At 36.0% G+C, this 22,426-nt stretch overlaps 1 protein-coding gene and 1 pseudogene across 6 annotated transcripts in view; both read right to left on the bottom strand.

The window, feature by feature from the left end:
* The window catches only part of Nbeal1 (neurobeachin like 1), a 155,517-nt gene that overhangs the window by 30,797 nt on the left and 102,294 nt on the right, over positions 1-22,426 (bottom strand). For all 6 annotated transcript variants that reach the window (XM_031367667.1, XM_031367670.1, XM_031367668.1 and 3 more), the window contains 12 exons: positions 21,382-21,508; positions 20,394-20,542; positions 19,638-19,771; positions 18,604-18,705; positions 17,038-17,133; positions 16,429-16,553; positions 14,260-14,400; positions 12,948-13,078; positions 10,393-10,502; positions 8,974-9,091; positions 7,839-7,936; positions 1,358-1,474 (listed from right to left, as the gene is read on the bottom strand). In XM_031367667.1, the coding sequence (XP_031223527.1) occupies positions 1,358-1,474; positions 7,839-7,936; positions 8,974-9,091; positions 10,393-10,502; positions 12,948-13,078; positions 14,260-14,400; positions 16,429-16,553; positions 17,038-17,133; positions 18,604-18,705; positions 19,638-19,771; positions 20,394-20,542; positions 21,382-21,508 (1,448 nt within the window). The remainder of the gene's footprint in view (positions 1-1,357; positions 1,475-7,838; positions 7,937-8,973; positions 9,092-10,392; positions 10,503-12,947; positions 13,079-14,259; positions 14,401-16,428; positions 16,554-17,037; positions 17,134-18,603; positions 18,706-19,637; positions 19,772-20,393; positions 20,543-21,381; positions 21,509-22,426) is intronic.
* Positions 4,670-4,822, bottom strand: LOC116089683 (annotated as a pseudogene).

The raw sequence follows: 22,426 nt of genomic DNA, 5'->3' as shown, positions 1-22,426 counted from the left end.
TTTTTTTTTTTTTTTTTGAGGATATTCTCTTAAGAGGACATGCAAATGCCAGAGCCCTGAGACAGACACAGCTGGCTGTATAGCTCCTCCTGCTGATGCTGTTGATTGCTGTTTGTCAAACAGAAGAAACTGGACTTGCCCCAGATCAGCAGGAAATAGTCTAACTAGATTGACATCCCCTTTACTCTCTATCCTTTCTCTCCTACCTAGTGTTGGGGGTAGAATAAGGGTGGAGAAGGGTGGCAGGAAAAAGAACCCAATAGAATAAGTAAAAGCCTGGTTACAAGGGTACTTTTTCAGTTACAGTATTAACTACTATTTAACTTAACTATTCCTTCTAACACTATCAATTAATAATCTCACGCACTGGGACTTATTTTGTAGATGAGCAGACACAATTAAGAGCTATTAAATTATCACCACTCTGCACAGCATTTCAACTGTTATAAAAAAATGAATCTTACTATATAATCCTTGCTGGCCTAGAATTCTCTATGTAGACCAGGTTGGCCTTGAATTTAAGAGATCCACCTGCCTCTGCCTTCCAAGTGCAGGGATTAAAGGCATGCATACCATGCCCTGCCTGTAAGAAGTAACTCTGAATTAAGTTATTTGTTCTTACTTGTTGAGAAAGCAAGCTAATAAAAGAGTTCAGAATACCACTTAGCAGCAAAGAAAAGCTTACAATGAAAGTGATTTAAAATTCCAAGACTGGGGCTGGAGAGTTGGCTTGGTGGTTAAGAGCTCTTGCAGAGGATGCAGGTTTGAATTCCAGTACCAGGATCAGGCAGCTCATAACTACCTGTAACTCTAGTTCCAGGAGTATACTGTGTCTAGTCTCCCCAGGCACCTGTATGCACGATGCACATAAACTCATTCAGGTACACACAAGTACACATAATTCTGTTTTAAAGATCCTATTACAACATTTTCCTTCGTTAAAATTGAATAAGCTGGAGTGGGGAGATTGTTTAGTTAGTAAACTGTGTTAGGATCTCCAGCACCTATTTTAAGAAAAGCAGAGGGGGGCAGGACACACCTGTAACCCAGCACTAGTGGCTGGAAGGTACGTGGTAAGAGATGACGATCCCTGGGACTCACTGGCCGGCCAGCTTAGCCAGAACAGCAAGGTTTTGGTTTAGTCAGTGACTCTCATTAAAAAATAAGGTGGGAAGAGCAACAGAGGAAGATCCTGGAAACTGACCTTTGGCTTCACACACACCAGCTGAGCGCTACAACTACAGGCGTGGAGAAAGCACGCCTGCACACACATGTATGAACGGACATAAACACACAAATTAACTGAAATATATAAAATGTAAGAAAGGCCTCTGATATTACCAAGTTGGGTTATTACCTCTATAAAAAATGACTTCAGTTCAGGGAGGTGTTGAAAGAGGTTTAGGGTTGAAATTTCTGTTTTGGTCTGCTTTTGAATGGCTTCTTCTGCTGATAATCTTGGAGGGTGTGGTTCCTTCAAAATAATTTAAGAAAAAATTTCAGAGTTACATGAAAGCATGTCTCTATTCACTCACAACGGTGGATTGTGCTACAGTAGAATGCATATATGTACTGTTAACAACTCCAGGCCATGGCTTACTCTAACCCCAGAGACTTACCAGTCATCCTCTTCTACGGATATCTCAGTTCTACTTTAAAGTTTTTCTTATTGATACCATTCCTAAATTTCAGGTCAAAATGATTTTTTCATGCCCTTTCACCAATTATTCAGGATTTCTTAGGTTTTTTTTTTCTTTGTAGTCATTGGTTATTCATGATAAACTTACTCATCAAGCCTATTAAAAATTCTCTTAAAAATAAACATTTTATTTATTTATTTTCTGTGTATATGTGGACATGCATATGTTACAGTGCATGTGTGGAGGTCAACAGACAACTTGCAGAAGTCAATTCTCTTCCTTCTACCATGCTGACATGGCAGATCTCAGGTCATCAGGCTTGGCACTGAGTCATCTCACTGGCCTAGCTATAGGTCCCCATAAAGGGAGCCATGAATTTTACTCACTTTTGGATTTTTAAGCACTCAGAAGTATATCAAACTTGGCAGATGTTTAATAAATATTTGTTAAAATTAATGAAGCATTTAACATTCAAATTTTATAATATAGTATAATATTTACTTCCTGAAACAAGACTCATCAAAATGTAGGAGCTAATTACAGATAATCAAATCAAGTTATAGACATGACTATATAATTTACAAGTAATTATTTTTCTTATTTTTCATGTCAGAAACAAAGAATTAAGTATATTAATGTTAATTAAATATATTAATATATTAAAAATTTACTATTCCAAGGACACAATTAAAATGTGTAAGGTGTCTTTCTAAAAGGGATTCTTGCTGGGTAAGGTAACGTACCCTTGCAATCCTATTGTCTATGGCAGGTGAGAATCCTACCACTGAATCACCAACATTGACTACCCAAGCACTCAGAAGGCTATGGCAGGAAGTTTGGGTTTGAAGCCAGGCACAGAAAGTTCCAAGGCCGTGTGAGCTACATAGTAAGACTGTCTCAGAAAAAAAAAAAAACAACAAAATCAGGGAGGTGGACTTTGGTTCTTCTGTCCCTATTTAAGAAATACTAGGTTGTGGGCAATAGAGGTAACACTTAAATGTGTAGTTTTGGTACTTAAAAAAAAAAACAGAACAAAAGCCTATTTTAAATTACAGGCTGACCTCTTAACCCTGTCTGATTGTCCTCTTTGGTGTCTGTGGTAATGAGGACTGAACTGGACTTTGCACATACTACGTAAACATTCCTGGACTAAACCACAACCTCAGCCCCACTGTAATTTTTTTAAAACCAAAATAAAGACTAGTGCTGGGGCAGTAGCTCAGTTAACAAAGTACTTGTCTTGAAGGAAACATGAGGACCTAAGTTCAATTTACAGAACTCTTGTTTTTAAAAATGTCAGGGCAGGTGGCTAGCCAGTCTAGCCTACCTGATAAGCTCTCAGCCAGTAAAGCTTGCCTCCATCAAACACTGACAGCACCAGGGAAATGATACCCAAGGTTGTCCTCTGATCTCTACAAGCATGAACAACTATCCTGCCCACAAACAAATCAGCAGGGTTCTTGTGAAATTATGAGACCGACTCTCTCCTACTGCACTTATGAGGCACCTGGGTTTTTGTAAAAAAAAAAAAAAAAGTATAGTTGAAGCCAGGCAGTGGTGGCACACGCCTTTAATCTCAGCAAGCACTAGGAAGGCAGAGGCAGGGGGATCTTGGAGCTCAAGGCCAGCTTGCTCTACAAAATAAGTTCGAGGACAGGCAGGACCACAGAGAGAAACCGTGTCTCAAAAAGCCAACACCACCCCCTGCCCCGCACCTTCCCCACTCCCACAAAATAGTAGAGCTGGTACAAAACTAAAGGCTCTAATTCTGAACCCCAGAGAGTTCTGTTTTACTTTGAACCTTGTATGTGTTAAGCAAGAGCTCTACCACTGTGCTATATTTCCCCAGGCCTTTTTACATTTTTGAAATGGGGTTTCACTAGGTTGGCCAGGCTGGCTTTGAACTCACTCACTCTGTAACTCAGGCAAGTACTGAACTCACAAAGCCCCTGTATTAGCTTCCTGAATGGACAGAATTACAGGCTTACACCACTAGGCCCAGCTTATTCTGTATTTTTGCCTTTCTTTTCCTTTAATATTTGAAACAATATTTCACTATGTAGCCCAGAAAGCTTCAGAGTCTCTATGTAGTTCATCCTGAACTCTCCTGCTGAAGCTCCCAAGTGCTGGGATTATAGGCATGAGCTACCACCCAGTCTACCGGAAGGGGGACAGAACAATGAGCTCACAAATAACATCATGTAAAAATCCACTTCAAAGCTCCAAGTAAACCATCACTCTGAAATAGTAGGAAATACAAAACAGTCCAAAAACTGAAATATAGCTATAAACTTGAGTATTTTGATATTACAGTACTGCTATATACATAATTAAGTTCATTAATATTAACAGATTCATAACTGAGTGAAACAAATAGATAAAATACATAAAGGTAAAAGAGTACTAACACTGAGTTTTAAGTAAAGACACAGAACATAGAAAAGAGATGCAGGTTTTAAAAGGGGCTTTCAGCTACTGATTAAGTAGACTCATGAGATGATATAAAGGCTCTGAAGTTAGTCATGCATATGGCTCCTACCAGTTACTTCGTAGTTGTAAATGTAGAAAAAGCCATCTTTTCTTAGATATCAGAAGCTATGCATTTCTGGAAGACTTAGCCTTGTGTGTGTAATGTGTGAATGTAGGCAGGCAAGTAGCACGGCATTCATGTTGATGAGGTCAGAGGACAACATTGTGCGGCTGTTTCTCTCCTTACAGTTTATGGTGGGTTCCAGGAATAAGATCCATGACACCAAGGCTTGCACAGCAAGCACCTTTACCTGATAAGCCATTTTTCCAACTCCATTAAATTGTTATTATATTTTAACTATGTGTGTGTATCTGTGGGGTTTTGTGTCCTAGGAGACCAGGGGTACTGGGCCTTCTGTTGCTGGAGTTACAGGTAGTTGTAAGCTGCCCAACAAGGGTGACGGGAAACGAAACTTGGGTGCTATGAAACAGAAGCAAGGGATCTTAACTGCTGAGCTGTCACTCCAGCAGCACTATTAGTTTACTTTAGTTTTTATTTTTAGGGGAACTTGAGAGCACAGTCTCCTAGAACCACAAACCATGCAGTCAAGTGTCTCCCATTTGGGGAGATTGCAGGTATCAGCACATAGAGAGTGTCTTGCCCAAGGAAAAGTACCTTCATGATCATGATATCTGCCCTGCAAGGTAAGTATGATGCATTTTTAGTAGTATGTTTGTATATGTGTTATATATGAGCACATATGTGATACAATGCATTCTATGTATTCAGCTCTCTCTTTCCACCTTGTGCTCTAGACACTGAACACAGGCTGTCAGGTTTATACTGCATGAAAAGTCCTTTTTACCCACAGAGCCAACAGAGCCACAGAGTATTAATATTTTATTTATTGATATATTTTGTTTGTTTGATTAGTGTATACATGAGTTTAGATACCCACGTTTGAGTGAATGAATAGATGGGATTTTTAAAAATTCTCTGTTCTCTTTCTTCCTTATTTTGAAGTACCTCTAGTTTCTGCCGTTGTCCTGTGGTAACAATCAAGCTTCTTAACAATTTTCCCCTCTCCTAGTAGTGTTAAGTTTACAATGTCAAGATTACAGATTGGCCCTGCTGCATCTGATGCCCTCCCTTTATGCATGCGAGTTCCAAGGACTTGTGGGGATGGAGGAAGCATGAATTAATGTGTAAGAAGAGAAAGAAGTTGTGAGTGAAGACATATGGCTGACAGGAACAAAGCCTTGTCAAGGGCCTAATGCCTCACAACATGGCAAAGCTTTCCTTTGGTCCATGCTCAGATGATGGCAATGTGTGCAGAAAATGTTGACACTTTCCTCTTCTGGATGATTACAGCCTGAGACTGCCCCTACAGAGGTCTCTTACCAAAATTAAGTAAATGGCATCCTCAATTCACATGTATAAAATGAACTGTCTGAATTTCTGTGTTGCTGTGGCCTGTCCATCAGAGAGCATGGCCCACCTGACTGCACCTTTCCTGTGTGTCTATCAATTCTTTATCCTCACTACCCCCAGTTAGGCCAATCCCTAAGGCCGTGCAAGGTTGAAGCATCAGGTGACTACACTAGCACAGCGAGTACTGTCATCCACTGAGCCATCATCCTGGTCTTGGTTGAATTAATTTTAAAAACGAAGATAATTGTATTATTACTCTACGCTGAGGTTAGGAAATAATTCACAATGTTTAAATTAAAAATTATATATTTAATAAGGGGATTATTATTATTTTTTATTTATCTGTAAATTCATGTTAACAAAGATTACAGCTTCTAAAATAGTGGACTCACTTCTTTTTGTTTGTTTGCTTGTTTTTTTGAGACAGGGTTTCTCTGTGTAGCCCTGGCTGTCCTGGAACTCACTCTGTAGACCAGGCTGGCCTCGAACTCAGAAATCTGCCTGCCTCTGCCTCCCAAGTGTTGAGGTTAAAGGCATGCGCCACCACTGCCCAGTGTGGACTGACTTCTATGAATCAGTAGCAATTAGGATTAGGAAGATAAAAATTTTCCGATACCAGTAAGAGGAAACAGCAATATTTAATAATTTGATTATATAATATACATACTTTATAATTAGAGTCTTAACATTGGGTTTAGGCTATGGATAATAAGTACCATTATAGTATGATTTCAGAAGCTTAAAATTTTATATATAGAAGGAGTCTCAACATAAAGACAGGTTTTTTGTTTGTTTTTTTGTTATAAAGACAGTTTTAATGATACACTGTTATTTGCTGTTCAGTTTTTATTCTCTCAGAAATGCAAGGTTGGAGAGATAGCTTCAACTGCTTGTTGTGTAAGCATGAAGTCTTGAACTTGATCCTCAGCATCTATGTAAAGAACTGAGTGGGGTGTTGTGCATTTGTAGACTCAGTCCTGAGACTTGATAGTGGACTTTAGACTATCAAACTCCAGGTCCCAGTGAGAAATTTTGTCTTAAGAAACAAAGCATACAGTTCCTATGAAGGACACCAGATGTTGATCTTTGGCTCCCACACTTACATGCATATACAGAGACACACACAGACACACAGACACATACACCCAAATTTAAAATAATCAGCTTTTTGAATACATCTAAATTCTTCTGTGACTTATGAATAGTTTGCTATATAAATAGAGATCCCTATTGCCTTTAGTGCTAGGAATCACATCCAAGGTATTGTGTAGACATAGGGAAACTTTTACGAGTGAACTTTTTGAGATGTTACCCAAGCTGCCCTAGAATTCATAATTTCCCATCCCAGCCTCTTGAGTATCTGGAAGTACAAGTATATGCCAAGACATCTGGCTTCACAACTGGACCTTACTTCAGTTTTTTGTTACTTAAATTAGGAACAGTCAAATCTATTTATTTTTAAGTGATGGTTTAATGTAATTTTTGCTTAAATTCTGGACAATGATTCTCCAAGTTTTAAATTACTAAAGTCTTTAAAAATATTAAGAACAGTACAATCCCTTAGAAATTCAATTCTAGATGTCATTTAAAGCCCCTCTATTGGCAGGCAGTGGTGGTGCACGCCTTTAATCCTAGCACTTGGGAGGCAGAGGCAGGTGGATCTCTTAGTTTGAGGCCAGCCTGGTCTACAGACTGAGTCCTAGGGAAGCCAGGGCTATTCAGAGAAACCCTGTCTCGAAAAACAAAAACAAAAAAAAAACCAAACAAAAAACCAAAATAAAACAAAAAAAACAAACAAATAAAGTCCCTCTACTTAATACATTGCATCAGAAGTATAAATTACATAAGCACATTATAGCTTAATAGTAAATCAAATCATATATAAATCAAGTCCTATCAATTACATACACTAGGACTTGACTCTACTATTCTTCAAACCTCAGAATACTTCGAAACAGCATTCTATAGGCCAGTGGTTCTCAATTTGTGGGTTGCAACCCCTTTGGCAAACTCTATCTCAAAATAAGGTTTGGAGGCTACTTTCCTATTGATTTTTTTCTTCTATATTCCTTTTCCCCTCCTGTTGAGATCAACAGCTTTCTTATCTAAATAAATCTTGAAGATCAAAAAAATTTACATTACAATTCATAACAGTAGCAAAATTACAATAATGAAACAGCAACAAAAATAATTTTATGGTTGGTGGTCACCATAACATGAGGAAATGTAACAAAGGTCCTATCATTGGGACAATTGAGAATTGTTGCTCAAAGTTATCAATAACTTAGATTATTTACCTTTAACAGCTGACAAGGTGTTTGCCCAAAATTATTAATCATCCCTTCTAAGGCTTTTCTTTCCTTCTCATCTGTTAAGGCATCAAGATCTACAGCGCCTAAAACAAGAAATCATCAACTCACCATTGAGAAAAAACAAACCTCTGTGACACTGATTAATATATCAAGGAATGAGTAACACATCTTAAACAAAATGTAAGTCTTCAACTTAGGTCACCAGAAAGTAATTTCTGAAAACATTAAATATTTTTATTAGTGTGTACGTGTTTGTGTATGTATGCATGTATGTACAGGGGTACACATGAGAGATCCTGTTTAAAAAAATAAGGGGAGGAAGCACTGAGGAAGATAGGCGGATGTATACTGTCAGCTTCCCTGTGTATCCACACATATATCATGTACACATACACACAACAAAGTTTAAAAAGAGAGATTTTTTTGCCCAAAGCTCTCAAAGAACAGCTTTGATGCTGAGCTAATGCTAATAGTTCTAAATGCCTTCTTTCTTTTGTTTGTTTTGTTTTTCATTTTTTCAAGACAGGGTTTCTCTGTGTAGCCCTGGCTGTCCTGGAACTCACTCTGTAGATCAGGCTGGCCTCGAACTCAGAAATCCACCTGCCTCTCTAAATGCCTTCTTTCAAAGTTTAATAAAAATAAAATAAAATTTGTAATATTCAATGAACACTCGATGCCAGGTGGTCGTGGCACATGCCTTTAATGCCACACCCAGGAGACAGAGGTAGATAGATAGATATCTGTGGATTCAAGGCCACCTTGGTCTAAAGAGTGAGTTCTAGGACAGCCAGGGCTATGAAGAGAATCTGTCTTAATTAAACAGAAAATTTGATTTCCCATACAAGAAACCAAAAGCATATAATTGTCATTTATAATCTGATTTCCATTTACATATACACATATACATATATACACACAGGCAAGCATACATACATAATCTTAAAATCATAAATTTTCACTACAAAATTGAAATAATGGCAGTTTTGTGACCTTCCAACTGAAAAGATATTTTGTTTATGTATCTCTCCCACATTAAATATTTAAGGTCAAATACCAGGAATAACAAATAAAGACTAATGCTGTGTAAGTACTGTAAGAGAAGAGGTATTTTGGTTTGTACCTTCATAACTACAGTAATAGAAGACGTTAAGGGCCTCTACTGCAGCTGGCCCTCTCTGTTTGTAGCCAAAAATCAGATCTATCCATTCATGAAGATGAGCAGAAACATATTCAGACTCCTAGAAAGAGAACAAATTTAATACTCAATGTAAGTATCTTCCAACTATAATCTAAATTCATCCTTTTTAGAAGGGCATGGAGCCAGTGAGATAGCTCAGTAATTAAGAATACTGGCTTTCCTTCTAACAAAAGCATGTTCAGTGCCCAGCATCCACTTGAAAGCTGACAACCACCTGTAGCTCCAGTTCCAAGATATCTGACCCTTCTTCTGGTTTCCTTGGGCACTGCACACACATGGTGTATAAACATACATGCAGGCAAAAACACTTGTACACATTTTTGTAAAAGGAGAGTGCTGCTTGATAAATGGAGTGCTACAAGACAGTAACACAATTATCAATGTTAAACTCTCACTACTTCCTCAATTCCAAGTTGGAAATTTACTTAGACACTAGTAAAAGTTTTAAAGGGATTAGACTGGTTTTATTAGGAACTTGGTTAATCTTTTAGAAAATTTGAAAAATGTACTCATGCTCAAGTGATTTGAAACAAAAATGTAAACTGCAAAACATTAAATTATACCAGCTGTGTAAACAGAGAAACAATCCATATAGCAGACATGCAGAGAACTAGAATGTTAATACAGGTTGAATTTCCCTTATGTAAAATGATTAGGGCTACAAGTATTTGAGATTTTCCTAGTTGCTGTTTGTTTTGTTATACACAAGTTCACACCATGTTGTTAAGGCTGGCCTCAAAGTCATACATTTAGGCTTCAGCCACCTACATAACTTAATTGCCACTAGACACAACTCCAACTGCAGATTTTCCCAGATTTTGAAATATCTGTAGAGGATCATCCCTAACCCAAAAATCAGAAATTCCAAAATGTCCCCAAATCTATTGGGTAAAAAAAACAACACAAACAAGCTATTAACATCCTCCAAAATACAGGAGAGTTATTGAGAGAGGTGGAACACATCTTTGTGGTAGTTTCTTTTGTAATAATTGTCTAAAACTTTTCAATTCAAGAAAAAAAATGTAAAACTTGATTAAATAGGAAATTTGATTTCCTATATACCAGGTATCAAAAACTTATGACACTTATCATTGGTACTTATAATAGATTTGTACATATACTATTATAAAAAAGGAAAAGTGGGAACCTATATTTTGTTACATATTCATGAATGGTATCATAATATTCATATTCTAAAATTAAATTACCACATTATACTTTCTAGGATAGTAATATACAACAGGTAAAAAAACTGATCTAGAAAAAAGTACACTTTAACTTATCTTTGAAAAACAAATCTGTACTTCATAAGATGCAGTAGTGATTCAACAGAAATCTTACCAGCGCCTTTCTGTGTTTATAAATGAAGTCTTCAGCTGACTCAGCCCATTTTGGAAGAATAACATCGTTCACCAGTTCTTTGGAAACTTGTAAATGACCCAAATTAAATTCTAAGACACATAAAAAAAAATCAGAACATTTTCTATTTAAAAAATGATGTAAAACAAATAGCCAAAGAACATATAGCTAAGAAAATGAACTCATCTGTCTGTTGCAATATACATAAAACATTTTTGAACTCGTTTTTAGAAGGCATATCAGAGGAAGTATTCTTTTTCTTAGAAAAGCCAAGAGGGGTAACTTGGAAGATGCTCAGTGGGTAAATTTCAGCTATTTAATCATAATTATCTGAATTTGCATCTTCATCACCCATGTAAAACCAGGATCAGTGGCTTGTGCCAGTAACCGCACAGCAAAGGCTGGACCCAGAAGAATCCTAGAGGCTTGCTGGGTATCCAATCCAATTTGTCTCAAAAAGTAACGTGAAATGGGATTAAAGATAGTGACTTCTGGCCTCTACATATAAATGCACGGGTATATTTGAAAGTGCACACACACCCACCACCCCCACACGCACAAAGCATTCTTTCACATGTAAGTGTATGTGAACATGCACACATACATGTAAGTGAAAAAGAAAAAAGAACAGTGAGGGCACAACAATCCACACTTTAATTGGATCAAAATAAATTATCTATCCTTACACTAAAAATGAACAATGGTCCTTTTAATAGTTAATCTATAAAATGCCATTAGAACTTTATGGTGTAACTTATACCCTGAATTCACTGAGAGTTTTGCTTTATGGAAAAATAATGTATTATAATCTACAAAACACTTGCTATTACAGCTGGAAGATGATACATGACAGAACTTTCTCATATGTGATGTTTTCTTGTTCATACACTATGAGAAGAAAGAATGTCTTAAAATATTCTTAAAATAAAAGTCTTGAATTAGTGTGCTGCCTTGAAACATCACATTCCCTAAGTCTAGGTGAGGGTTAAAGGTCCAAGTGACAGGGAACACGGGTTCTAGGCTTTCTGGTGAATGATCGCTGCGGCATGCTAATGTTCTTTGTCTACTCCGAAGTTGTCTCTCTTAGAATTTACTGCAGAACCTTCGGTTCATCTGCATATCTATTTCTGCCCTGACTGTCATACCTATTCCATGTGATCAGGTAAGTGGTCGGTATAGGACACAGTTCTAGAGAATGAAGTTATAGGGTTATACTTAAGAAAGGACATAACAGATCTATATCTGCACCTTGGTAAGATGCTGTAGTTTCAAGCTACTTCAATTGTTTGTAACAAAGAGAAGGGTTAGCCATAAAACAAAGCCAAAAGACCTGGAGTAACAGAGTGTGCATACAGAAAGTGGCCATAATACTACTATACAACCTGAAACGAAATTATCTCTCAACTTGAATTAAAAAACAAAAAAACCTAAAATCTTATTGTACAGTTTTGTGTTGATTTTATTGCTATTTATTCTATTAGATGACACATTTGTCTTCTCCTGCCGAAGTTCCTATATCAAGCATTAGATAGTTACAGTTATACATAGGGATCATGAGGTCACAGGGCAGAAGGCAGCAATCTGCTTCAATAAGTAGAATGCAATGCAGAGCAAAGAGTACCTGAAGTTTTCCTTCAAATTCAGCCCCATCACTCATGCTCTCCCAGTTACCCACTGGCTTTATTACAGTCTAATAGTTGACTAACACTAAACATAAAACAAAATCTTGCATATTTAGATGTGCTTTAAAAACAAATGTAAGGCTAGGGAAGCTGTTTGGTTGTGGAGTATTCGCAAACTGTGTGTGAGCCTCTTGAGTTCACTATCTAGCATCACACAAGGAAAAAAAAAGAAAGAAAGGAAAGAAAAAAATAAAAGTAAATTAACTACAGAAAAAAATACTTGGGTATTTCTAAAATGTAATTTCAATCATACATCTCTATTCCAAAAACCTAATTTTTCAAAAACTGTAATGATGTACCCATTATTTTAAATGCGTACCTTTTGTACATTCCAAATAAGGAGTCAGTAGAAGTCTTCTTTAAAAGGTAAAAGAATATTTTTATCTTTGTGAGTTATATGATCTCTTGTAACTACTCGAGTTGATCATTAATTTCTGACAGCAGTTATACACAGGAAACACGTAAACTGGTCAATATGTTGTAATGATACTCTGAAAACAGAAGTTCGCTTGCTCATGGATTGGCTCACTAACCTCAGTCCAATTCTTTCAAAGACTTGTAATGGCAGTGTACACCACCGCTTTTTATCTCTCGTAAAGACTGTGCTCATAGCTAAGTTCTCTTATGTGTCCAGATCCGACTCGTATCTTACCTTCCTGCATCACTTCTCTGGGAAGTAAGACTTGGCTCTGTATGTCACTTCCCTGGTATAAGTTAAATTCTGTCACTGAGTAATCTACACACAAAACCAACCTTAAATAAATTATGCAATATTACAGAAAATGTCCTCAAAGCTACTTTTCAGTATTTTTCATTGGAACCTTTGAATGAAAATTTATATGTCCTATTTCTTACCATTTTGATTTTCTAGAAACTCTGGGAAATAGAAGAATTCAGGAATAAGCTCTTTTACATCATATGTGTTATCCATAAGTGCTTGCCACGTAGCAGGGATGGAATGGAACTGCCGGTCTGCACAATCAAACCTGCACGTGGGAACGAAAGACAAGAGAGTACTGGATGAAAACAGACACATAGATCAAGAACATTTAAGTTCTCTTCAAACTTCCACTTGACTGCAGATGGTCTTTCTTAATCTTCCTACTTAATATCTGAAAACAACTTTTATCTTTATGATAATCATCTATAATTCATAGTTTGTTGTCAGGAGTTAATATTACCATTAAACTGTCAAAACAAAATTTTGTTTTGTTTAAATTAGTTGAAAATCAAATCTCACTAGAACACAATTTCATGTTAATTAAATATAATCTTAAAAGACTTTTAAGCAGCCAAGCAGTGGTGGTAAATGCCTTTAATCCTAGCACTTGAGAGGCAGAGACAGGCAGATTTCTGAGTTCAAAGCCAGCCTGGTCAACAGAGTGAGTTCCAGGACAGCAAGGTGTACACAGAGAAATCCTGTCTTGAAAAACCAAGACTTTTAAGCAAAGGTATATGCTGAATATGCGGGACATTGGTAGAGGGCTTCCCTGGAATGCTCAGGGCCTCTGGCTTGACCCACAAAAGAATGTTAAAGACACAAAATTTGCTGAGTAAATTTATTACAAAAAATGAATGTGAGTTATATATTTGAAATATATATATTTGATTATATATACATACACATATGTATGTATACATAAGTATGTATATATATATATCAAAGTATACAGTGGACATAGAGTTTACTCCCTTAAAATCCCAGAACTTGGATGCTGAGGCAGGACTTTTCCAACTACAAGACCAGAGTAGCATATGACTATCTATGGACAGCTCAGACTTAGCTCTAAATCACATGAGGTCTGTAACTTGAGGAGGGAGTCATTACTTGGAACTGAACCCAGGACCCTGCACATGCTAGACAAGTTCTCAGCCACTGGGCAATATCCTTGTTCTGATATCTAATGATAAATAGCTGATAGATTTCTCAAAATGGGAGGGATTCCAAATGTACACTACAATAACAGTGGAAAAAGTCATATTCAAATGACTTATATAGGAATCAATCTGAATGAGCTGTTCTTAAACGACTCTGGCTGATTTTCTCTAAATTAAATCCTAGTAGAAAATTTAAAAGCTGTGACTCCATCACTCAGAACATGACATCAAAGTGAATAGTTCTCAGCTTTACAATCAAAGGAAAATGGTTTTTCGACTGTGAGCATACCGTCCACTCTGAAGCTGGATGTGGAGGGTAGTGAATGGCTCCACGCGGATGAGATAGTGCATGACGCCTGCAGAATTGGAATAGTGAGTACCATAGTGAAACTTATCAATCGTTCCCATCGGGTCTTCAAAATTCTCATACCTTAAAAAAAAATGACATTTATAACCATAAAGAAACAGTGAAATAAGAGTCAAAATCTGTACTGGTTAGCTTAGAGCAGAGTAGTCTTTAAAAAGTCATGTCACATGCTTTACTATCAAAGTGTCTGCATCCCTACATACAACTATGAGAAAAAATTAATTTCTAAGAATGTTTCACAAATAATGAAGTATCACTAAAAGAAGCTTTTGAAGCATTTAAGATATTTTTTATTTAATGTTAAACATATAGGTGTTTTGCCTGACTGTCTATGTATCACTTGCATGTCCAGGGTCAGTGTAGGCTCCCCTGCACCTGGAGTCACAGAGGCTTGTGAGCAGCCATTTGGGTAATGGAAACTGAATCTAAGTGCTTTGCAAAAGCAGCGATGCTCTCAACTGCTGAGTCATCTCTCTAGCCACACAAGTTTTACAATAATAACACACAATACAATAACATATGTTGACTATAGAACTTTTTGAAACAGAGATTAGAAAACATTTTTGTCATATCTAATTCACTTCCTTGATATAACTTTACTTTTCAGTGTTAATTTATTCTTTGTGTGTGTGTGTGTGTGTGTGTGTGTGTGCATGATGGTGCACATGTCAAGGTCACAGGACAATCTGCAGAAGTTGTCCATAATGGTTCTGGGACACAAATTGCAAGGACTGGTGGCAAGAGCCTCTACCTACTGTGTCAACATGCTAGCACTAAAGTTTATTCTAATGATTAATATAAAAATTTTATTCAGCAACACTGAGGATCAAACCAAAGTTTCACACATAACAACTAAGTGCTTATTACTGGGCTACACTCCCTGCACTATAAAGATAGTTTTTTTAAAAATCACATTTATTTAATGTGTGTGCCAAAGCTTGAGTGTCACAGTGTACACTTAAAAGACCATAGTACAATTTGTAGAAGTCAATTCTCTCATTACACCCGCTCCATAAACTTACTATGGTAGTTTGTCACAAAACTAAACTGAGATCTGCCACACGACCCAGCCATGCCACTCTAGGGTATTTAGCTAGATGGCTTCAAGTCAGCTTGCACGTAAGTGTTTACTGTAGCACTATTAACAATAACTAAGCTACAGAACCAACACAGGGATCTAAAAAGAAGAATGGATGAAGAAAAGAATTGTTTTTAGTCATAATAAAAAATGCAGTTATGTCATCTGCACAAAAGTGAATGTAACTAAAAAAGTCATATTAATAGAGTAAAGGTGGGCTCATAAACATTGTTTTTGCTCTCTCAATTGTGGTCCCTAGATTTTATACATATATAAAATCTGGTATACATATATATTTATGTTAATGTATGGAAAAATGGTCGAGAAAAATAGGACACAGGGTGGCAGAGAGAGCAAAGCATGGTGAAATATATTGAATATACACCTTATGTTTCATGAAATTTTCCTTCTGTAACATATCCGTGAATATAAACAAAGAAATTTGACAAAACTTTTAAGTGGCTTCTGTTAAAAAAAAGATAACATGTAACTGGAGAGCTGGCTCAGTGGTGAGGAGCGTATGATACTCTTCTAAAGGACCTGAGTTTGGTCCCCAGCACCCATGTGTGGCTTACAACCTTCTGAGACCCAGTTCTAGTGTATCTGATGTCCTTTTCTGGCCTCTGCAGATATCAGCATGCAAGTGGTATACAGACATACATGCAGACAAAATAACCATACACATTAAAGAAAATTTTTTTTCAAGCATTTAGGGGCTGGACAGATACCTTAACAGTTAAGAGCACTAGCTGCCCCACAGGGGACCAGAATTCAATTCCTAGCACCCACACAGCAGCTCACAGGCACCTATAACTTTGTTTCCAGATCCATCCTCTTTTGACCTCTGTAGGCACATGTGTAGTGTACACATATATATGCTAGAAAAAGACAATCATACTCATAAAATAATAATTAAACATATCCTTTTTAATTTAGAAAAGGTAACATTGTTTTGAATGAAATCAGTACAAATTCAAACAATGAGTTTCTCAAAAGATTTAAAAAGCACTTACTTTTCACGCATAGCTTTGGCATTTTTTTCATTAACTACTCCAATTGGTTTAGAAAGATCTCGAAATACAGTGGGGTTATTTAGGTCCAACTCTTCTGAAGTATAATCTTGTAAAATCCAGGGAAACTAAAGAGACATAATTCAAAATTTAGACATTCCTTCCTAGAGAACCTAGGGAATATCAAACACAAAATGTTCATAAAGACAGAAGGATAATCACTAAGAATAGTTTTCCCTATTATAAATACTTTAAAGATACATTGTAAATTTATTTATCTTGAGTAGTTGAATAATTTTCAGTAATTCTTCAGGACCATTTTTAATAAAATGAAAAAAGGACTTTACTTTTAATTACTAGTTTTCATGTTTTAATATATCTTTAAAAATATGAAGGTGGAAAACATACAGGCAAAGCATGTGTACTATGTGTGTTTCTTTTGCAGTGTTTGACATTGGACCTAGGGCCTCACATATGGTACAAGAACATTCTACCACTGAGCTATACCCAAGACTCTCCATTTTTTTCTAAATAAAAACATAAACATCATATATAGTTTTATACATTATAAAGTATAAGTTAATTTTATTTTTGAGATTTATACAAACTCACCACAGGGTACTGTGCAAGGTCATTATAGGTCCGTCCTGCCATGGTATTTATTTGAATGAGGTAGTCAAAGTTTGTTATCTCTCTATTCACCCATTTCTAGACAACACAAAAAACAATATCAGAATCACATCATATAATGTCTTAGAATATGACAATTATTAATAACCAACCTAATTTTGCAATCATTATCTCTATTATCTTCATGATTGAAGATATGGAGCTAAAAAAAGTTTACCATGGAGACAAATCAACTTCTTCACAATCTACTTCTTTAAAAAATTAATGTCTAAAAAAAATTACTGTCTAAGAAAAAGAGCAAAAGAATTAGACATAAATGCTATACTATACTCGGGAAAGTCTTAACTAGGAAGTAAGTATGGCCTGGGGAGGTAGTGCATGTGTGTAACCATAGCTACACGTGTGGAGTGGAGGTGGGAGGACAGCATGCTGCAGGACACCCTGGATGATTAAGCCGAGGGATATAGGTTAGTGTAGCGCACTTTCAGTACATTACTCTGGATTTAGTCCTATGTAACATGAAGGGGAAAAATTAAGACTCTTCTTCAATTAAATGTTTCATTTATCTAAAATTTTAATCTCTAAAAGGCCTGCCCTGCCTTTGACATTTTCATACTGTATGTACTAAAAGGCAGTACCTTAACATACTAAAGCACTCTATGAGTTAAGCTAATAAGGTTATTGGACTTCAGACTATCTATCTGAAGAAAAACCACCTTTAGAGAACAAAATGAGGTGAGATTAGAAAATCATTTTTATTAATCGCATCATTATATTTAATCTTCTAATGACTGTACACAAGTTATACATCAGAGTTTTCTTGACAGTAACAATCAACTTTAATTCACTGTGGATCAAAAGCAAAGGGTTATAATTATGGTGAACAATGAAAAATGAAATCTGTATGCTCTAATCCATTAAGGGAAATCTTCATTTTGAGATATATTTCTATATATAGAAAGCTCAATTGTTCTTAGGTGTACGATTGAGACATCAGTAGTTAATGAATACATTTTACTCAAGAGCAAAAGGAACTGCATGTTATTAAACTAGGCTTATTTCCAACAACAGAAAAGAATTCTTGGCTGTAGGACCTCACAGAAGAGCCTAGCATAAATGGGGTCCTGTATCCAAATCTTATCACACCCTATACACAAAGATAATTATTTTAATTGGAATTTTATTCTAAATGGAAGAACAAAGGCCAGTGGTGATGGATCACACCTTTAATCCCAGCACTTAGCAGGCAGAAGTGGGTAGATCTCTGAGTGTCTTGAGGCAGACTGGTCTACACAGCCAGTTCCAGGATAGCCAGGGCTAGACAGAGAGACCCTGCATCAACAAAAGCAAAACTTACTAACTAACTAACTAACGAACTAACTAACTAACCAGTCAAATAAAAGAATGGATAAATGGATGGATAGATGGATAGATGGATAGAAGAAGAGCAGTTAGAACACACAAAAGAAAATAATCAGAAGTTTTATTTTTAAGCAAAATTCTAAGATGTAAAATGAGCAAACTACAACAAGCTATAAAATGTCCTACCTGTGTCAACCCTGATGCTTTGAATAATTCCTGTGGTGATCTTGTTCCATAACTATTAGGAGAATGAAGTGACAACAGTCTGCTATATACTTTGTTTCTAACCTATAAACAAAACAAAACAAAACAAAACACTACTGTTCAGTTTAAAAACTGGTCAAGACAAATACAGATTATGGCTTCTATATAGTTTTCCCAAGATATACTTAGTCTTTTAAGAACAAGTGTTTTCTTTATTTCACAGTGTACCTAAATCATCATTATTTTACTTTACAAATTCTTTACCATTGTATAAACTTGACAGTGGTTATTCACAATTCTGCCTCCTCCCAAATTTCTTGAAAACCAGAATTTATCATCTGTTCCATAATTTTACTTCTTCTGCATATTTCAATTTCTTTACCATATTTGGTGCTGTGGTATGAATATGTACTTTCAAAATTTATAATTTAAAAACCTGACCCTCAACTAATAAGTTCATAAGAAAGAGATGGGGCATTAGGAGACAATCAATATTAAATGAGGTCATGGAGAGAGTAAGATGACAGTGAAGGTGCCTACTACCAAACCTGATCACCTAACTTTGAGCCTTAGGAACTACACTGTGGAATGAAAGAACTGATTCTTATAAGTTGTAGCCACACTACAAATTGTACACAAAAAACAGTTTTTTAAAATAGTGTCATGAGGGCAAAACAACATATTGACATTAGTGCCCTCATAAGAAAAGAAAAGGAAATCCAGACACACTATGCATAGCTTGTCTAATCTTATATATTGCATGTTGTAGCACAGATAGTGTCTGGCATCTATTGATTGATATTCACTGTTCTACTGTACATACATACTCACTGAAAACAACCATATCAATTCCCAAACAAATCTCAACAAAGTTCATATACTGACTAGCCTAAGAATACATTTTCTTCTTTAATATTATGTATTAATAGGAATATAGCCCAAAAATACCAGAAGAGCTCAGTAGCTGGAAAATTATTTCAAAATAATACTTTATGGTTATCGAAATAGCACTGTACCTCTTTTTTGAAATTGAGAAAGTAGTTGGACTGATCAACATGAAAAATCTCAAGTGCTGATCTCCTTAAGTTGTAACGACGTAAGTGAATCTCTCGAATTTGAGAATGAGGCCACTTGAAATCAAAGCCCAGTCCTGAAAACAAAAGAAATTTTGTGACTGAGGTGCCACATAAAGTTACTCCAGGAAGAAAATACCTCCTTGTTTCCAAAAGTAATACTTAGGGGAAAGGAATTCTACATTCAAAAACTAGTATTCATTAAAAAACGATTCATAAATCGTTTCTTTTAAACTATTCTAGAATCCCTACGCTACTCTACTACCTTTCTATGAGGCCAGATATAATTCTAAATTATATGCCTTAGAACTCTCTCTAGGATGCTGGATCTTCAGATTTAGTCATAAAAAAAAGCAAGAGCTTACAGGACAGTGTATATATACAAAAGTAAGATAAAATTAAGGCTGCATTTTGTAACTAAGTTTACTGTGAAACCCTCAAGTCAAATCTTGTAAAATACATTAATAATGATGAGGATGATAAAAGCAACTGGATAGGGATGTGTGTGCCTATAATCCTAGGTACTCAGAAGGCTGAGGCAAGAGAATGAACCTAATTCTTAACTGACTCTCCATTTTTCATTTCATAAGATAAACTATAATTTCACAGTCCTACCTTGTTTGTTTCTTTCTCTAATTCATGACTCATGGACCTGGATACTTAATAATGAAAAGTAATTATTTTCCCAGAACCACTCACCATCTTCTTTTTCAATACTGTTATCATGGAAGTAAATGTGTTGAGTAGTGACTTCTAATCTGCCAGGAATTATGTCAATTACAGTAATGAGTTCACAGTCTTCAGTCAACACCAATTTTTCCTTTTGATCCTGTTCTTCCTTCTCATCACTGAACAGAAAGTTTAAAAGAAGCAATCATGAATTTAGCTCACTTGACTAAGAGTATCTTCTTCACTGCTGGTACTGGACGTTTACGTTGCTTTCTTTTTGAAATTCCTATCAGTTTAGCTAGAAATTGATAGTTTTGCAGTATGTTTATTTTTACTAACTTTTGTATCTATAATTATTCTGGTTTTTTTCCCATGTATCCTGAATTAAGTTCTTTTTATAGCTTTATTTTTCCGTTTGGTTTTATGTTTCATACAGATAATCTTCTTTCCTGGACCATGATTCTAGATGAAACCTAGGGTGTAGTGGTATGCATGCTGGATGAGCCCTCTACTGCTAAATTATACCCTTAGATTCTGTTGCAAATTTCCACAAAAACACAGCTTAAAGCCATATATCAGTCAACATTTTCATTTAAAATTACTTTATGAGCCGGGCGGTGGTGGCACACACCTTTAATCCCAGCACTTGGGAGGCAGAGGCAGCCAGATTTCTGAGTTCGAGGCCAGCCTGGTCTACAGAGTGAGTTCCAGGACAGCCAGAGGTATACAGAGAAACCCTGTCTCGGAAAAAAAAAAAAAAAAACCCAAAAACCAAAACAAAAAACTTTATGATTTCAAATACAGAACCCAACAATCCTACGTAGAAAGCCTTCCTCAATAATTTCAGTAAATATTTTCAGATTCTTAATAGCTGGTATGATATTGTTACATTTAAAAAATTCCAAATCTTATAATTAAACAATTAATTGTTTGGAAAACCAAAAACTCAAGCAAATCCACAATTTTGCAGTCCCATTGCTCATAACATGGTGTAACTGCTTCAACCACTCACACATACATATTTACTCTGGCTGCCATGTCCTCTTCAAGAAGCTCTAGTTTATCCTCCTCCACATCACTGAGTTTAACTTGTTTCACTACTTCCAAAAGCAATGAATCACTGGAAGGCTGTAAATGCTGAACACCTGTTTAATAAAAAAGAGAACAAATTAAAAGCTAGTACAAAATATTATAGCACTTTCTGACAGTTTGATGCTTGATGATTTTTAAAAATTTATTATATATGTGGTAAAATATATATACTTTTAAAATGATAGTTATTTTTAATAATGGCTAATTCTTGATTCAGGAAGAGGATAAGTACTGGATTAGCAGTCTGAGAGAGGTATAGAGCTGACTTTATGCAAATTACAGATGCATGAATCAGTTATATTTAATTAAAAGCAAATTAATCATTAAATAAATTTCAATGTGTTAATGTGATTGTGTACTTGTATTACATATCAAATGAGAGCCAGGCCACACATGGTGGTACACACTTTTAACCCTAGCACTTGGAAGGCAGAGGCAGGTGGATCTCCTTGAATTCAGGGACACCCTGGTCTATATATTGAGTTTCAAGGACAGCCAGGGGTACATAGAGGGCCTGCCTAAAAAAAAAAAAAGAAAAAAGAAAGGTACGACTCTCTGAGCAGTTGTCTATAGCTGACAAATAATAAACAGTGGAGTCACCACTTCCTAGAGCACATGGAAAGGAACAGGTAACCCTAATACATACATAAAACACATGTATAGTGTACAAACTAAGTACTTTGTAATCACAAAAGGCTTTATAATGGAAAGAACATGGGCACTAAGTTGGGACACTAGATTTTAATTCTGTCCTGACACTGGCCTTTGTGAATCTGTGCTTCCTATTTTTAAAAAACATTACAGCTTACATGGAACTGTACACTTAATAAACAAAAACAAAATAACCAAGTGAAGAATAGAATAGGAGAGACTCTTTGCCAACTACACATCCTACAGAGAGTTAATATCCAGAACTAAAAAAACCAGGAAGACAAATCAAACCAAACCAAACCAAACCTAACGTACAAAAA

The sequence above is a fragment of the Mastomys coucha genome, unplaced genomic scaffold, assembly GCF_008632895.1.
Source record: "Mastomys coucha isolate ucsf_1 unplaced genomic scaffold, UCSF_Mcou_1 pScaffold14, whole genome shotgun sequence".
Classification (NCBI taxonomy): domain Eukaryota; kingdom Metazoa; phylum Chordata; class Mammalia; order Rodentia; family Muridae; genus Mastomys; species Mastomys coucha.
Note: the sequence above shows the minus strand (reverse complement) of the source record. Positions and strands in the feature narration are given on the sequence as shown.